The 18,089-nt window shown below is 38.3% G+C and overlaps 1 protein-coding gene across 11 annotated transcripts in view; it reads right to left on the bottom strand.

Annotated features, from left to right (window-relative positions):
* The window catches only part of SIPA1L2 (signal induced proliferation associated 1 like 2), a 244,219-nt gene that overhangs the window by 87,788 nt on the left and 138,342 nt on the right, over positions 1 to 18,089 (bottom strand). For 8 of the 11 annotated variants that reach the window (XM_054023000.1, XM_054022992.1, XM_054022991.1 and 5 more), the window contains 3 exons: positions 9,746 to 9,849; positions 6,168 to 6,245; positions 2,224 to 2,381 (listed from right to left, as the gene is read on the bottom strand). In XM_054023000.1, the coding sequence (XP_053878975.1) occupies positions 2,224 to 2,381; positions 6,168 to 6,245; positions 9,746 to 9,849 (340 nt within the window). Of the gene's footprint in view, positions 1 to 2,223; positions 2,382 to 5,157; positions 5,203 to 6,167; positions 6,246 to 9,745; positions 9,850 to 18,089 lie in introns of all 11 variants that reach the window. The other 3 variants (XM_054022999.1, XM_054023001.1, XM_054022997.1) reach the window with 2 other exon arrangements.

The raw sequence follows: 18,089 nt of genomic DNA, 5'->3' as shown, positions 1-18,089 counted from the left end.
AAATCCTCCCCATACTTGAGTAAAAAAGTTCTAGGAAGAAAAAAGTCTGAAGAAAGCCAACTGCCAAATGGCACAGTTTCTGTTGCACGCTCCCCTCTAATGGAGAGGATCTGAGACCACATGTAATAGGGAAGGGAGAAGGATTCATCCTAGCTGAGGGAAACAGATTCCATAGCCTCAGTATACATAGGTATCTGCCCGCTCCCTACAAGAGCTGGTAGTGGAGCCAAATAGTGCCACCTTTATCCTTGCTGAGTAGTATCTTATTTTAAAATAATCTCCTTAAATAGAAACAACATATGGAGTGAAGTCCTATTCAGTGAGGGTAAATATGGCACAATCTGGCCTATGGAGAGCAGCTGCTGCCCCAGCATGGGGTCTTAATTTGCAGCATCCTGATTATGCTGGTTGTGGCAGAATAGCCTCTGCAGGTTTGAGAGCAAGGAGAGCAACTCCATGGAGTTGCTGCTTCATGTCAGATCTCTATTAGCTAACCCTTGAGCAAAACTGAATGATTTTCAAAAGACTATAGATTTCCAGGAGATCCACTGCCATTTTATTTGAAGTTGACAGAACGAACAACAAATGTAATGCAACTCATAACTGGATTAAAATAAATACACACAAAATGTCCATTAAAATCTATCAGACAGCTCTACAATTTATGACTTTATTCCTGGCAAAGGCTTTAAAAAAGAAACTTTTATTTCATGTGAAATTCATAAATACATGCGGGAGTGGTAGAACACACTGTCTCTGAGTAATCAAGACCCAGAAGCCAACCTCTCATACAAAAGGCCTTTGGGTAATGGGCAGCTGGCACAACAGACAGAGCATCTACCAGACAGAGGTTTGAAGAATTTCTTCTTAAACTTGGCTTATATTTTTTACCTTTTCTCTGCACCCCCCTTAAAAAAAAAAAAAATCAATACAACATGCAGTACGGATATTACCCAGTTCCAGGTTACTTGCAGAGCAACATACTCTCAGACTTCTGTTTTATTCCCAACTTCGGCAACCCCTGCCCTAGCTGTGGAACTAGAAGAAGCAGATTACCCTAGAAACTATACACATTACCTCTTCTATCACAGTAAAAATACATATGTGCGGGACTTAGACCAATATTGGCATTAATTTCTTAGAACTAAAGAAAACAGTTTTAAAACAAAACTAAGAGTAACCAGGTTGTCATTAGCCGATAAGAATCTCAACTTTGAAAATACATAGAATGTAAAACTTAAGATATTTGGCAGCAGTACACCATTAGCATTTCAAAAAGGTTCATTTAGTAGGTCATGCTCATTAGTGGTTTAAGTTCAGAGAGCTTTTTATCTATTTCAGAGAAATGCCTTAAAACTAAAGAATATCCAGTCTGACTGATTTCAGTCCTTAGCCAGCTCATGAAGCTGACAGAAAGAGACAAGAACCAGTGCCAGGCACATGTCTATGATGGGAGTACTCAGAGTTTTTTTGTTTTTTGGTGGGACGGGGATTCCCTAGTCCAAGTGATGGGATTTTCAGACACTTGAAACCCTCATTTTAGAATGTTGACAGTGAGATTTGGGGAGATATTTTGAAATAAAAAAGGTTTTCATTAATATATAAATCACAGGCAAAACTGACATTTATCTGAAAGGATCTCAAAGTACTCTGAAAACTATATAAAGGGACCACTTAAACAAACCATGATTGAAATACAGTCAAATTTGGGATCACATCCTATAGATATTCAGCTAAATATATTGCCAGTGATTTATATTTGTGTTAATAATCTTCTAAAATGACTTAGCTCTACCCTAAAAAGAAAGTTATTAAAAAACTAAAATTATTTCCATTGCTATAGCTTCAAGTCTTATTTTTAAAACCCTACTGCCCTTTATATGCCCACAAATAAGCTAAACAAATATCTACACCTTCAACTGTGCATACAAAACTGTACCTACAATTTCATATGGACACAAACAAAGCTCTCTAAACTTAAACCACTAATGATCATGACCTACTAAATGAACCTTTCTGAAATGCTAACGGTGTACTGCTGTCAAATATATTAAGTTTTATATTCTATACGTCTTTAAAAATGAAACCCTAAAACAGAAGAGAAATATAGCAGAAATTTAGAAAACATATACACAACTTCTTTGGGAAATACAAGATTGCTAGAAAAAGATGCTTTATTGGAATCAAAATAGCAAACATAAAAAATAATAAGTATCTACTCACCTATAGCACACATTTTCAGTGCAAGGATTATGCACTTTGACTATGACAAACACATGTTGAAAATGAGATCGGATATTTTTTGGAGTAAAAGGAAGTGCTCCAGGTTCTTGGAAGACAATGGTAACAATATCATTTCCTATGTGCCTTTTCCTTAGAAGCTACATACAAGAAATATGATTTTTAAAACAGTTAGTTAAGAAATGATGTGTTTTCTTCACACTGGCAAAAACAATTGACAGCTTAATTTTAAAAATGGAAGAGTCACTTCAGGAAGTGGAGACATTCTTATAAGGCAGTATTATTTACATGGAGCTGCATGAAACCGGGATGAATGGGAAAGAGGTCTGGGAAAAAAAACTGGGCTAAGCTCATAAGTTTACCAGCCTCTCTTTCTAATGAGATTCCTCTTTTTCTACGCCAGCCAATTTTCATCTCCCCTATATTAGTGTATTTGTGTAGTAATATGAAAAGTGCATAACGTCATCTGACATTTATCACTGTCTAACATTTGTCTGTTCTCTCTCCCTTTCTACAGAGAAAGGCCTGTTTTCATATCTGAAACACAATATTGTTTATCTTTTCTCAGGGAACCTTTCCTTTCCCAAATTGTATTTAAACTTAATATTAGATTATGACCCTAAACATTTTTAAAAAAATAGTTTCCTATTAAACTCTCAGCACAAATTCTAGCTATCTTCAATTTAGCAGTGCGGCAGTGGAGACAACTACAAATGTACCCGGGATTCAAATTTACTGATAAAAACCTTATTATGGTAAGTAATTCTTTGTTGTCAGTTTATTTATGATAGGGATATATTTTAGGATTCATTTTGTAGGTAATATAATCTTTTTTGTTACAGGTAGAAAATCTAATAGCCATGTAATTGGAAAAATAAGTGTCTAGTGAGGGAGAAGGCCTCTTCTCAAAAATGATTTATTTAGCATTTTGTGGATACAAAATGAAATTATAGATATTATTGTACGATTTGTACATCTAACTTAATTTTTTTAAAGAGAACTTTCTTTTTAAAGAGCTGCTGATGCTATCATGTAGATAGTGCTAGAACAGCACACGCTGTAGGGTACAGATGTATTGTCAGCCAAAACACTGCAGAGCTTGCATTGTGGACTAGTGACTCAGATTCTTAAGGCTGCACTAACACGAAAGAGACAAAATACAACTGAAAACAGTACAAAAATAAATGTAATCGACATCTACATGATATAGGGCAATGATACGATTATTTATCAAGTGTTTAGAATGAAATTATCATTTTGCTGTTTGGAATAATTGCTTTTCTTGGTTAGTTATGTGACAAGCCAATATTGCAACTAATACATAAAATAGGCAAAGTTACCTTATTGTTTATGTATAAATGCCTGTTTATGACTTTCATTGTGCCTCTCAATACTGAGGGCCAGAACCATACAACCTGAAAGCCAACAAGAATGGCTAGAAATGCAATTCTGAAGCACTAACAAAAATATGCTACTTCAAATGCACTAAAAACATGTAAAGAAAAAAAGATTAACCAATGAGCACTTAGAAATATTTGCCAAATACTAATTTTTGTTATAATAAATATAATTTCTTACTTATTAAATAGCGAAGCCACAATAAATGTCTGTTTACGCAACTCTAAGATGTACATTTACTGCAGACAGATTATGTTTGAAATGCATAATAAAGTATTTGATAGTGTGTTAGTTTGAATGTCAGAAATAATGTAATTTGTTTTACTGGTGAACAGTGCACTTAGATTGGCACAGTAAAGCACAAGTTCACGGTTAGAGGTTATCACTGCCTTACAGGTTGAAACCTACACAGCTGCTGAATTTGTGTCAGACCTCCCAATTAACAGATATAGCAAAGATACCAACTCATTAGTGTACATATTATTACTGATCTGTAGTTGGTTCTAACCAATTATTCTTCCTTGTTAAGTTAGAGTTCATGCCTATTGCTATACCTGTCCATGGGGGATTTAAATTGAAGTTGAGGAACCAAAACTCATGTAAGACTGAATTTAGTATATCGTCAAGGTAACTATTTTGTCTCCAAGCATATTCTTTTTCTTTTTAAATGTGATAAAATGTCTTTTGGGAGGTGCTGCTTAAACTGCCAATAATCATAGGACATATAGGCAAGAATAGGACACACATCTGCTAAGAGACAAACCTAAGAAGTTTTTGAAACCTAGAACCACTGTATTAGCAACAGGGTCCTTTACAGTGAAACAGGTTCTTGAGTTCTATCAATGAACTGACTGACATTTTTAGGCGCTTAAACCTTTAGAAAGCTTAACAATATTAACATCAATTTAAAAGGTAGTCAACATTCTTAATACCTTACCAAGTTTGTTGATATCTGAGTGACTTCCTTGACATTTTTAAATAAAACCAATATAACTATCATTATAAATGGCTACCATGCACAAGTGATCAGTGAAGTTCAACACAAGGTGAGTGAAGGCAAAATACAGTGATGTGTCTGTGTACAGGGAATCAGAATGCAAAGAACTTGAAAGGGGAAGAGAAGGAAATTGGGGGTGAACTGGAACATGGAAGGAAGAACTCTAGCAGGATCAGAGAACAGGAGAAGTAGTAATTATTGAATGGAGAAAAAGGAGAGGAAAACACTTCCCTGGAAAGCATAAATCAGGATAGTGGGCTGAAAATGTAAGAGGAATTGAAGGAAACCAGACTAAGTCAAAATGTTTGTCCCATGCCCTTTTCCATTTTGTCCCCTTTAACCTATTCTCTTTCCAACTTTCAGCTCCTAGGCACTTTAGAGTCCTCAGTTTCCTCTTCCTCTCCCATTTCCAGGTCTGCTCAGGTTATTCTATCTGCCTTTCTAACATATTATGAAGATTCTCATGCCAAATGCTGGAGCACACTCTCAATAGGGTACACAGGCCACGCAGGGTTACTTACAGGAAGAAGACACCAGACACTCTCTGAGATCACTCTAGTATCAGGCTAAATTGTTATGGTAAAATGTGAAAATGAACTTAATACAACATGATGGGCAGTCAACAGGAAACCAGTGAAGAAGTTTTATATAAGAACTTGAGACACACAAAAGGGAGTCCAGTAAGGAGAATATGTTAGAAAAGCAGAAGCTGTTAGATTAAAAAGCAGTTACAGAAAGATATTAGTTACTGTATTGAATATGATATCTTAACCATAATACTTAACTCTAATTTTCTGATGTGTACATAAATCTGGAGGGAAAATATGGGCTATCATGTTAAAATGTAGCACACCTACTGGCTATGTAGAGCCATAATAACCTACCCATTTCTGTGGAATTTCAACCACCTATTCCAACTGAGAACCAAGGAGTTCTTGTGTTATTTTTCACTCTATCATTCTTCATTCAATTCAATGGTGAAAAGTGAAGAGATATCAAGTAAAGAAACCTTCAAACTTATTTTAGTACATTTCTAAAATAAGCAAAGGGGCTTCAAAAAAGCTTGAATTTTAGTATGTGTTACTGTTCAATACAATAAAAACAAATGCCAAATGACATTTCAATCAGACCTGGTTAAACTGAGTTAGGTACATCCATGCGTCTGGTTCTCTCAAAAAGTTTAGCAGTAACTAATCTTATGTATCAATAGAATGACTTGTTAATCTGATTTCTAGTTTTCATTAATGCAGATACAAATGAATGTTATGGATTGATTTGGATTAATCAGGTCTGACTATGTACAGAAGCAGACTCAAAATGTGAGAAGGAGAAACTTGCAAGGGAATGAGCTGGAAAGGAACTTTGTAAGGGGAAAGTTTAAAGGAGAAAACCTTGAACTATGATTGAAGGAGAGGCTAATAATAGGAGAAGGAACTGGGGCCACACCAGGGCTGGTCGTCCTCTCTGTCCTAGGGAAGGAGCAGCTGAATTGCGGATCCCCAGCCTATGTTGCAGTCAAAGTGAAAATTACCTTGCTCTTTGGATCTCCTGCTGGCTCTAAAACTAGAGGGATGTCCTGATCAGTGACCAAGCAGGGCGTAGTTAAGTCCTGGAAGAAGCAACAGACAATTCTGGTGTGGCCTATTTTTGGCTCACCAATATTTGGAATGTAACAAAAGCTCAGAGCTTGCTCATAAGAGGTCTTGTTTCTAAATGTTGAAGAAGAATGACTTGACATCTTGGCAAGTGACCATAGAAAGTGGGATACAATAATGAGAGGGCAGAGTAATTTCAGTGCCAGTATACACCCCTAATGGTGGTGCAACAAGCTATTGATTTGGGGTCCTCAGTTGCCTTTAGTATCTATAAAGGAAAGCTGCTGTGCTCTCTATAGACTCCCCCCAACTTGGGTATGTGGATACAGTGAGCCAAGACCTGCTGAGAAAGCAGTGTTTATATACCACAGGGCTAATAAGCCTCTCTGTCCTGGGGACATGAGCAACTGCACTTGTGATCTTGAGCCTTCCAGGCTTATTTTTCTAACCAGATTTCTTCCTAACTTGTGAGAGATACCACTGTAGATACATTGCACATTTCAATATGTATTTTGCTAACTAAATAGCAATAGTGATAAATTAAACAGTTGTTTATTAATGATCCCTTTCACACATTAAGGCTGGCTAAACGCTTGGTATTTTAGTGTGCTATCACACCTGAGGAAGGTGTCCATGCTGTGCAAACATTGCTGGATTCCAGCATCTAAAAAAATAATGTGGTGGGTCCTCAGGTATGCATACTGCTTGAACTTGTGGAACTGCCACATTATTTTGACTTCAAGAAAGCCATGGATCACAATACAATACTGCTACTAAACACTGATACTGTCAGAAGTACAAAGACTGATGGGTGCTTGCTAAAACTGTGCAAGGGAGTGTTCATTGCTAGGGAAAAGAATAGAATTAACACTTGTATATTTTGGAATAGATCAACAACAGGCATCTATCTAGAAAGGAAGAGACAGAAGGGAGTGTCAGGGAAAAGGAAGAAGAGAAGGCAAAAGAAGAAGTGATAGGACAGCAGCAGTAGGGGTGGCTGAACAATGCAGCAGTGGAGCTGACAAACAGCAAACAATCATGAAAATTAGTGGATCAAGGTAAAAGGGTTCCCTATGCTCACAACTGAGGGCAGCTCAAGACAGACAATGACCAAAATAGTAATAATAAATAATAAAATAAACTTCAAGTAAGGCCATCTTTACTGTCAGCACCTGTGATCAGCAATGAAAATATTCATTTTAAAATCAAGCTCATTCAGCATATTATATCTTACTGCACTGTAACCATTCCTATTTACCTAAGTCTTTAAGCCATTCACATAAAGATCAATATTCAGAAATATTCTACTATTCCAACATATTTTGCATCTATGTTTAACTAAGGAGAAAGAGGTCTTTGCAGATAAATACACAAAATTAGCTTATAATATGAACCTTGGCAGTATATCTTTGAAACACTATCTTTCATACAAATTCATCACTTTGATCTCCAGTTTGTTTTAAATGTATACAGTCTAAAGAAAACTTAATGTGATTTTTAAATTAAGCATAAAGCCATGTATATTTGCAAATATGGTAAACTTTAATATAAAAGAGTTTAATCTGACAGTGAATGAAGTAAAACTGGTCTCTGGGCAAAGTGACTTATGCAATGTATTCACTAAATGACTACATCACAATAAGAGATGGGCCAAAATTGTCAAGAGATGTGTGGGTGTTTCCAAACACTGGAGATAGTAGTCAAAACAACAGATGATCTGTTAGCACTGAATTATGAGATCACTCAACTTTTTGCCATCTGAATGCAGTGTAGATTTTGAGATTGGCTGATTTTATGACCTAAGATTGTTTTTACTATGGTAGTAGCACTGAGGAGTCCTTGTGGCACCTTAAAGACTAACAAATTTATTTGGGCATAAGCTTGTGTGGGCTGGAACCCACTTCATCTTCATCAAATTTGATGAAGTGGGTTATAGCCCAAATAAATTTGTTAGTCTCTAGGTGCCACAAGGACTCCTCGTTGTTTTTGCTGACACACACTAACATGGCTACCCCTCTGAAACCTACTACGATGGTAGGAAATGTTTTTCCATTTTATGAAGACTTTCCACCTATTTTCAAGTTTCCAGATCAGACCTAAAGCAGAGGTGGGCAAGGAGTGGATGAAATAGATATGAATAGGGTGACCAGACAGCAAATGTGAAAAATCAGGACAGGTGTGGGGAGTAATAGGAGCCTATATAAGAAAAAGACCCCAAAATTGGGACTGTCCCTATAAAATTGGGACACCTGGTTACCCTAGATATGAGGGACTATAACTTTGGAAAACTGTTCTAACAATTTGTTACCTTTGCCAATTTTAACATCAGCATAGATGACTGACTTGTGAACTTTAACAAATAAAATGTGCCCCATTTCAGTTTTCACAGTTAATTCTGCTACAAGAATTTGTACTTTGTAACTTTTGTCTATTGGTTGATGCCTTGACACATCCCTCTTCCCTCTCACAAGAGCTGATGGCAGGGCAAAATGTGAAAGATGCAGATACTATTAATATATATATATATATAAAATAACAGTCTGATCTGAGAAATAATCAGGAACTATGAAGTTTTTCAGTAATTTTTCCTACATTCCTCCAAAAGAAAAAGGAACAAAATCTTTGTAGCAGAACAGCCCCATATCATCACTGGAAAAATGATTACATCTTGCCCTGCAACTGAGAGGATATTGCAATTGAATACTTTTTGTTTTACTTCTATAGAGTTAGAAGTATGCAGAATATGTAAGAGAAGTTATATCTTCAATAGTAATCTGATCTGTGAATAGCTCTACTCTTTATTATTCTTAAAAGTGTCATTGTTTTGATATACTATACCAAATGTGCTTTTCAACTTATTCACAAAAAATATTTATTCTTAACGATTTCAGTATCTAGTACAGGCAAAGACAGACATAACCTTATTCAAGATTCCATACACTTTGGATGCTGTGTTGTTTTTTAGCCATCCTTAATGCTCTAAGAGTTTCTGAGCTATAATATGAACAATGAACATTTTTCAGACATAAAATAAGTTTGTTGCACAGCTTTCTGTGTCTACAAGCAGATGCCTTATAGGATTTGGTGAAGCATTTGTTATTAAAATAGTAGAGTAAGAGAAGGTTTGAAGACTGAAATGAAAAATAAAGATTACTCAGGATCATTTAAAAAACTTTTTACATTACATATTTTAACCACATGATGGATTTTAGTCCAGTTTAAGTTTTAGAAAAATGTTTCAATCTCCACAGATGTCAATACTGTTTAATACTGACATGCAATGAAAGAGTCAGGATAAGTTCCTGAATCATGCAGATAAATTAAAATAACATCTCTGAGTATTTAATGCTTTAATAAGATTTGTGTAAACACGATTCCAAATGAGGTTCACAATTTGCATAAACTATTAATGTTGTACAGCAGAAATATAATTTCAAGAAAAAACAAAACCTATATTTAGCCCCTAAATATAACTCCACCTATTACTACAAAAATGTGAATTAAGAAAACGTACCTGTTGCCTATTACTGGGCATGTATGGCAGCATAGTTGATACATGAAACATTAATTCATAATCTTTATAGGTGGTATAGAGGGAATGAGTTCCTGTTGAATCAGCTGAAAATAAATTTCATTATAAAAAGAGGGTCAGTAAAACAGAACATTCACACTGCTTTTAAGACACCACACTTGTTGCATATTATGGCTAAAATTTCCTATTTAGATTCCTAATTGTAGGCTAAATAGATTTCAATGGAGCTATGACAGTTTACACCACCTGAAGATCTGCTCCCTAATTCCATATTAAGGCATAGATAGGGCCTGTGGGTCTTGCCAGAAGCTGTCCACACTGAGCTACTTGCAAGTTTGGGGTGTGTGTGACCTAATTTTGAAGACAGTAGCCATTGCGGGTTCTCACTGTCTTTTGAAAAATCAAACCACATATTTAGTTATCTAAATATGAAATTAGCTAACTTCCAGCAACAGGTTCAAAATTTATTCCTATTTTTTTAAAAACATAGCCAAACATTTAATTTTTCAACACACAAACCATGGTGCACACAGTACTTTCTCCTAAACAACAACAACAATCATAGATTGTATTTACAAATACTTCATAATTTTAAATTTATAGAATAGAAACTCCTTAATTGGCACTTGGCTACTCCATACATTAATCTACAGAAAATATTGACATCATTTTTCTATCATACTTAACAGATACTGCAATTGAGACCTAAAAAACCCAAACCCTACATTCTATTTCATAGTACATTGTGAAAATTCACAATTATAACTAAGTTACAGATGTAAAATGAATCAAAGTACAGTTTGTGATGGAAGATTATGGCTTTTTATTTGCAAAATTTTGTAATACATCTTGGGTCTCAGAATCATTACTGTAGTAGCAAATTAACCAATTTTATCCCTCTTTTATAACTTTACCTTACAACGAGAGAGACAAGGTGGCTGAGGTAATATCTTTTATTGGACCAACCGCTGTTGGTGAGAGACAAGCTTTTCAGATCCACAAAGCTCTTCTTCAGGTTTGGGAAAAATAATCAGAGCATCACAGCTAAATATAAGATGGAACAGATTCTTAAGCATAAGGATTTAACACGTCACACGAAACCATTCAAAATGAACTGGGCAATTAACATTTCTGCAGTCATAGGATAAAGGACAGTTAGTTCGTTATAGAATGTTATGAGACTTAAAACCAATCTCTCTCTTGAGTGTATGATTTTTGGTGTCTAGCTGAGTTATGGATTTAAGCTCCCAGGCTTGTCTTTTGAAGGTATGGTGCAGGTTATCTTTGAGGATGAGGACTGAGAGGTCAGATATGGAGTGGTTGTTTTATGAAAAGCATTGCCCATAGGTGACCGTGTTACTGTCTTATTTTTCTGTGTGAGTTCATTTGAGAGTAGTGATTGCCTGATTTCATCCACATAGTTGCTGTTGACGCATTTAGTGCACTAGATAAGGTACTCCACGTGTTGTGACAGGCATGTGTAGGACCCAGGTATCTTGAAAGGTGTATGGTGGAAGGTGTTGATCATCGTAGCTATGGAGATATGTCTGCACATTTTGCATCTGCTCTGCAGGGTCTGGTGCCACTTTGAGTTGGTGTGTCCGGATGGCAGGAAGCTTGTTTCTGATGATGAGCTTGGAGAGGTTGGGGGGCTGTTTGAAAGCCAAAAGAGAGGTTTGGGGAAAGATTTCTTCCAGGATGTGGTCCCTATCAAGTATGGTTTGTAATTGTTTGATGATACCCCATGTGGGTTCCAGTGCGGCATGGGAGGTGTGAAATAGGAGTGTGCAGTCAGTATTTTTTGTTTGTTTTTTTCTTGTATTGAAGCAGGTTCTTTCCAGGAATTAGGGTGACCTGTTCCATAATGCAATCTTCTTTTCTGGTGGAGTGTACTTGTTCAGTGAAGACGGTTTGAACTGTTTTAAGGTACATATCCCAGACTTTCTTCTTGGAGCATATTCCATGGTATCTGAATGCCTGGCTAGTAGGTCACAGATTTCTTGGGGAATCTGGGGTGGTTGCTGGATCTGTGAAGCTAAACATGGTGATCCATGGGTGTGACAGTCTACACCATTATGTTCACCTCTTTTACAAGACTATGATAAATTTTGTACCAAGTATGCATTGTGAAGTATCATTTGAAAACTCAATGTGCTCATCGTTGTCCTAGTAAAATATGTGTATCAACGTTGTATGTAAAGTTATAAGTTTCTATTGTATAACATTACTGTATCATGTTCCAGAATTAGAAAGGCCGCCCAAACCCGTTCTTCAGAGACAAAGACGCACTGACACTGTTACAAGAGAATTGGACTTGACATAACTCACAGCCTTCTTGTGCACTTAGTCACCATATGCTGGAAATGAGGACATCACATAGCAAGGAAGAATCTGGCCTTGGCTTAGGCAGACAGAACAAAAACAATAGCTGCAGTGTTACTGCAAGGATAGATACAGTGAAATGACAGATTCATGAAAATGGAAGGGAGTGTAGATAGCTGACCTTGGTCTGGGCACCTGCGTCTTTACATTTCTTGATGAAGTTACTTTGCTGATAAGTAGAATAATGAATTATTATTTGATGTTTCTAGGGAAATTGTTAGCCTATTAGGGGCCATTATGAATTACGTTCTTTGTTTGAATAATCCTATAAAGAGTTTAGTGAGAGTGTACTTTGGAGAAGTTTTGATTTTTTTTATGAGCAAGCAGACACAGACATCAATCTCCCCAGCAACTAGGAGGAAGGCTGGCTACTGGAGAACTGCTGCTGCCACTTGACACCACCTCAGACTTTGGGTAACTATATCTATTTGGGGTACTCTAGACTATTGCTATTTTAGATGCGTGCTTTGTATTCAATAAAAACTAGGATTTCTCCGTGGAAGCATTTGTGTGTTCCAATTATTTATCAGATGGAGATGCTATGTCCCCCACTGATTTATTTCCTGACATTGCCTGGAAAACAGAGACTAGTTACCATAGTTCAAATAATCATGGGTAACAGCACTCCCAGACAGATATAACAAAGTCAAGTGAGCGATTACTTAGTTAAGTGACCATTGTCTGGCAGGGGGAAGGCGTGAACAAGAAATTTACATTTCATCACAAGGGCAGGTCAAACCTCATGTCCACGAGAAACTGTTTGTCACCATGACTCAGCAAGGATGTTTCTAGCACAAGAAATTGATTTATAAAGAGGGGAGAAAAAACACTTGACCTCACTCTCCTCCTCCATCTCTGCTCATGACATCAACGACTCTCAAAGAACTGAAGTCAGGCACAGGAATGGGGTGGAGGAAGTCCTGGCTGGGAGACTTTTCAGCCAGTACAAATTGCTGTAAGCTTATGGAGAGAGAAATCTTGTTCCTTTTAAGTTCACTTAGCTTGTTAAGTTAGACATTTAGCTTGCAATTTATCTTTTATTTCTTTTGAAATCAATCCTGACCTTTATGCCTCCTTACTTGTAGTCACTTAAAATCTCTCTTTTCTTTCTATAGTTAATAACCTTGTTTCACTGTTTTACATAATCAGTGTGTTTGGATTAAAGTGTGTGGGGAAAATCCATTTGGGATAACAAAGTTGGTGTATATCATTTTCCATTGATGAAATGATGGACTTTATATGAGCTTGCATTGTTAAGCAAGGTGCTGGGCAATGCAAAACACATTTCTGTGGGGAAGTCTGGGACTAGAGAATCGTCTGGTGTTCTTCTGCAGTGCAATTCGTGAGTGGTTAGCTAGTAGGACTCAATACTGTGCAGCTGGAAGCAAGTTACAGGCTGGAAGCTGTGTGTTAATTGGCCAGGAGTTGCTGTACAGCAATAAAGCAGTGTAAAAGATATCCCAGGTTGGAGAACAGAGGAGAGACAGCAGTCCAGATTGTACCCTGGGGTATGTCACGATGGGTTTCTTGCACATAGTGGTCTGTAAGATTCCATTGTGGAAGCTAATCATGGTGTTCAGGAAATTGATGCTGGTATAGGAAAGAGATGGATGATGGTTGACATTGTGGTGGAAATCTGCGGGAGTTTAGAACATCTGTCCATAAGATGAAAATAGCATGCCTCAGGTATATCAGTTTTGCATTGCATTTTTCCAGAAATTCTTCCTCAAAGTGGATCAGGAAGACATTGGCATATTGGGGAGCCATCCTAAAACTCACAGCTGTTCCCATGGTTTGGACAGTGTTTGTTGTTGAATATAAAGCTATTATGGATACAGATTAAATGGATGAGTTTGGCGATATGTTTGGAATGCATATCCGAGTGTCCACAGTCTTGTAGATATTTGAGGTAGGCAGTGATTCCATCATGGTGAGGGAAGTTGGTGCATTGGGAGGGGATATCCACAGTAGCAAGGATGGTGTTCTGAGGGAGTTTGTTGATGTTGCAGAGTTTGTGGAGTAAGTCAGTTTTGTCCTGGAGGAAATTTGCCCTTTGTTTGGTGAGTGGTTTGAGGATGGTTTTTCAGAGTTCTGATACTCCTTTAGTAAGAGTCCCATGGCCAAATATGACGGGTCTGCCTGTGTTCCCTTGTTTGTGTAACTTGGGAAGCATATAGAGGTCCTTGCAGTGGCTCTGTGGAGGATGAGGAAGTAGAGTTGCTCTTGGAGTTGTTTAGGGAAAGATTTGATGATATCCTTACATTTCTCTGTGAATTGTGGTGTAGAGTCTTCATTCAGTTCTTTATAGTAGATCATGTCAGAGAGATATAGGTTGGCTTCACTGACGTAGCCATCACAGTAGAGGACTACAATGGCACCCAATTTCTGTGCTGGTTTGACAACTATTTGATGGCTGGATTTCAGGGATTGTATAGCTGTCCTCTCAGCAGTGGAGAGATTGTGGTCGATGCGTTATTTGTTAAGGATTTCACAGTCAATTTTTTTCCTGAGGCAATCAATGTAATGATCAAGTGTGCGGTTTTGTCCACTGGTGGGTGACCAGTCAGATGATTCTTTTTGCTTATGACTATCAGTAGGGATATGGTAGTTGTGGGTGGTGATAGAATTCTTTGAGGCGGAGTCAGCAAAAGAATTCTTCTACTTCTTCACATTAGTATGACATCAGGTTGAGTGGTGGGGTAAAATTTCAGTCCCTTGGAGAGTACAGATAGTTCAGGTCCAGTTAGGAGCTTACAGCATCTCTTTGTATTACAATTATTCAAACGGATGACCTGGTATCTACATAAAATTATAGATAATGGGACAAGGAAAGGATGTCCTTAAGGATGTCTAGTCCAACCCTCCGCATGAAACAGAATTTTCCTTTACACTAGCTCCTCAAATGATCTTTCACTACCTCTTAAGCCTTGCTAGTGACAATGCATGAACTGCCTTCAAGATCCAGCTATTCCCTATGTGCTTCTGTAGTTGAGAGTCTCCTTACACACCTAAAAGAAAAACTAAGTTTAAAGCTATTAATAAAATAGCAACGAGGGCAACGAAAATTATTAGGGGGCAGGGGCACGTGACTTATGAGGAGAGGCTGAGGGAACTGGACTTATTTAGTCTGCAGAAGAGAAGGGCGGGGGGGGGGAATTTGATAGCAGCCTTCTACTACCTGAAGGGGGGTTCCAAAGAGGATAGAGCTAGGCTGTTCTCAGTGGTGACAGATGACAGAAAAAGAAGCAATGGTCTCAAGTTGCAGTGGGGGTGGCCTAGGTTGGATATTAGGAAACACTATTTCACTAGGAGGGTGGTGAAGTACTGGAATGGGTTACATAGGAAGGTGGTGGAATCTCCATCTGTAGAGGTTTTTAAGGCACGGCTTGACAAAGCCCTGACTGGGATGAGTTAGTTGTGGTTGGTTCTGCTTTGAGCAGGGGGGTGGACTAGATGACCTCCTGAGGTCTCTTCCAACCTTAATCTTCTATGATTCTAGTATTTCTGTATAAAATATTCTCACTGGTTTAAGTCTATCCCTATTCAGGGAAGCACCTACATAAGCTTAACATTAAACAGGTGCTTAAGTGTTTTCTTGTAGAGGGATAATTGAGTGAATCCTTTCCTGCCATTAATTCTTTCCTATCTTTCATACTCACACATTTCTTTGTCGGTAATTATATTGTCTCCCCACCAGGACCGGCTTCAGCATTTCTGCCGCCCCAAGCAAAAAAAAAAAAAAAAGAAAAAGGCCGCGATGATCGGCGGCGGCAGTTCAGCGGCAGGGCGGCAGTTCAGCGGCAGGTCCTTCGCTCCTATAGGGAGCGAGGGACCTTCCGCCCCTGAATTGCCGCAGGTGCCACCCCTCTTCCTTGGCCGCCACAAGCACCTGCTTGTTAAGCTGGTGCCTGGAGCCGGCCCTGCTCCCCACACTTACTCACTCTCCTTTTCTCCAAATTATACTCTAGGTCCTGTCTAGTACCTACATTTCAAAACTAATTTCACCTGACTATTTTAGGCCCAGTTTCAGCAAAGTACTTAAGCATATTTTAGATGCTTTGTTGAAATGGGGCTTTGAACTGTTGACAACCTGTATGACAAGTTTCAAACTCATAGTTAAAACAGCCATGTTAGTATCTCCTGAAAAAGATTTAAAATGAAAAACAAAATTAACTCTTATTTAATTCAATTTTTCAAAATTTTGTTTTTAATAACTTTGTATTTTAAGTATAATTCAATGGCTTGTGTCTGTGGCCCCAATCCTGAAAATACTTATGCACATGTTTAACTTTAAACACCTGTGTATCACCACTGGTTTCGATACCATATTTACATTCTTAAAACTAAGTTCATATGTAAGCTTTTCAGGACTGAGGCTATATATACACAGTACAATTCCCACTGAAGCTTTTTAATTAAATAAGCACAAAATTTCAGCCTAAGTTATTTTCCTCTTTATTTCAGCATCTTCCCTGGAAATACAATCTCATTTAAACCTTTGGATACTGTTTTATAATACACCTCTACCCCGATATAACGCTGTCCTCGGGAGCCAAAAAATCTTACCACGTTATAGGTGAAACCGCATTATATCGAACTCGCTTTGATCCGCCGGAGTGCGCAGCCCCGCCGCCCCGGAGCACTGCTTTACCGCGTTAGATCGGGTTGCATTATATCGGGTTGCATTATATCTGGTTCTCCCTTTCTGTTATTTATTACGGAGAGGCAGCTCCCTTACCTGTAATTTGAGTTGTTTTAAGGTAGCATCCCTATGTAGTTTAATACTTTTGGTTTAGTACCTTGGAAATGAGCTAGTAAGTCTATGTTGTAAATTTAAAATCCCCTTATCGGGGACAAGTTGAAATAATTTGGCTCAGAAGATGTTATAATGGGCACTTGGGTAGTGCCCATTGTAATTAAGATTACAGAATGGTTGCTACTAGAAACACGTTTTCATAATTTTTGCTTATAATTTTCCAAAACGTTTCTTTTTAGTACCTCATTTCTGCCGGACTATGCATTTTGTTTCAGAAAGTTTGAGTAAAATCCCTTCAGCCATTCTGAGTCAGAGTGTGTGCAACGGGGTGTAGCAACCCTGCACTGGGCTGCTGGGGGCAGACAAATCATTGTGGGCCCAGGCAACCATGCCCCCTTTCCCCTGCTGTGCATGATCCAGGTGGAGAAGCCAGATAAAAGGAGGCAGTCCAGCTCAGTCGGGCGGGCAACAGAGGAGGAAGGTTCCTGCAATGCTCCTGGCAGTAGAGCCTGAAGACCTGGACTACCCTCCAGGTGACTCGCAGATGGTGGAGACTGCAGGGGAAGCCAAGCCACTGCCTGCTGAGGAAGCTGCTACCTGCTCTATGTCCCAGCCCAGAGGGAAGTAACGTGTAGACTGTTTGTTTTGCCCCACCCATAGGCCATAGACTGACATTTTGCCCTGCCCAGGAGGCTAATTCACCAAGTGCCACTGCTGCCCCAGCCAGGAGGCTGCAGGGCTCCAGGCTGTTTTTTTGTTTTGTCTGCCCAGAGACCACGGACTAGTCGTTTAAGTGACCCCGTCAGGGGCCGAGACCCACTTGGCTGAAATTAGCCTCTTAACGGGAAAGCCCGACGACAGGGTGACGGGATGTACCAGCCCTGCACTAGGCCAATGGGGGCACCCCAACTCGACACGCAAGGCCTCCATCACAGAGATGAGATGAGAAAAACCAGAACAGCGTCCCCATCCAAACAATGGTAGCAACAAAAGCAAGACCCCAATTCACTTTAGTGAGATATGAACTTCAAACACTAGAGCAATTTCTTCCACCTTCACTTTCCTTTTAAGGAATATAAGGAAATAAATTGTAAAAAGCTTTGTTACTGCCACTTTAAGGTTACATAGTTAAAAGTAATGAAAAATTCAAGATATGAAAAAGTTAAAGTTCCAAGAACAATGTTAACA

The sequence above is a fragment of the Malaclemys terrapin genome, chromosome 3 (assembly GCF_027887155.1).
Source record: "Malaclemys terrapin pileata isolate rMalTer1 chromosome 3, rMalTer1.hap1, whole genome shotgun sequence".
Lineage (NCBI taxonomy): Eukaryota > Metazoa > Chordata > Testudines > Emydidae > Malaclemys > Malaclemys terrapin.
This window is presented reverse-complemented; position numbering and strand designations above follow the sequence as displayed.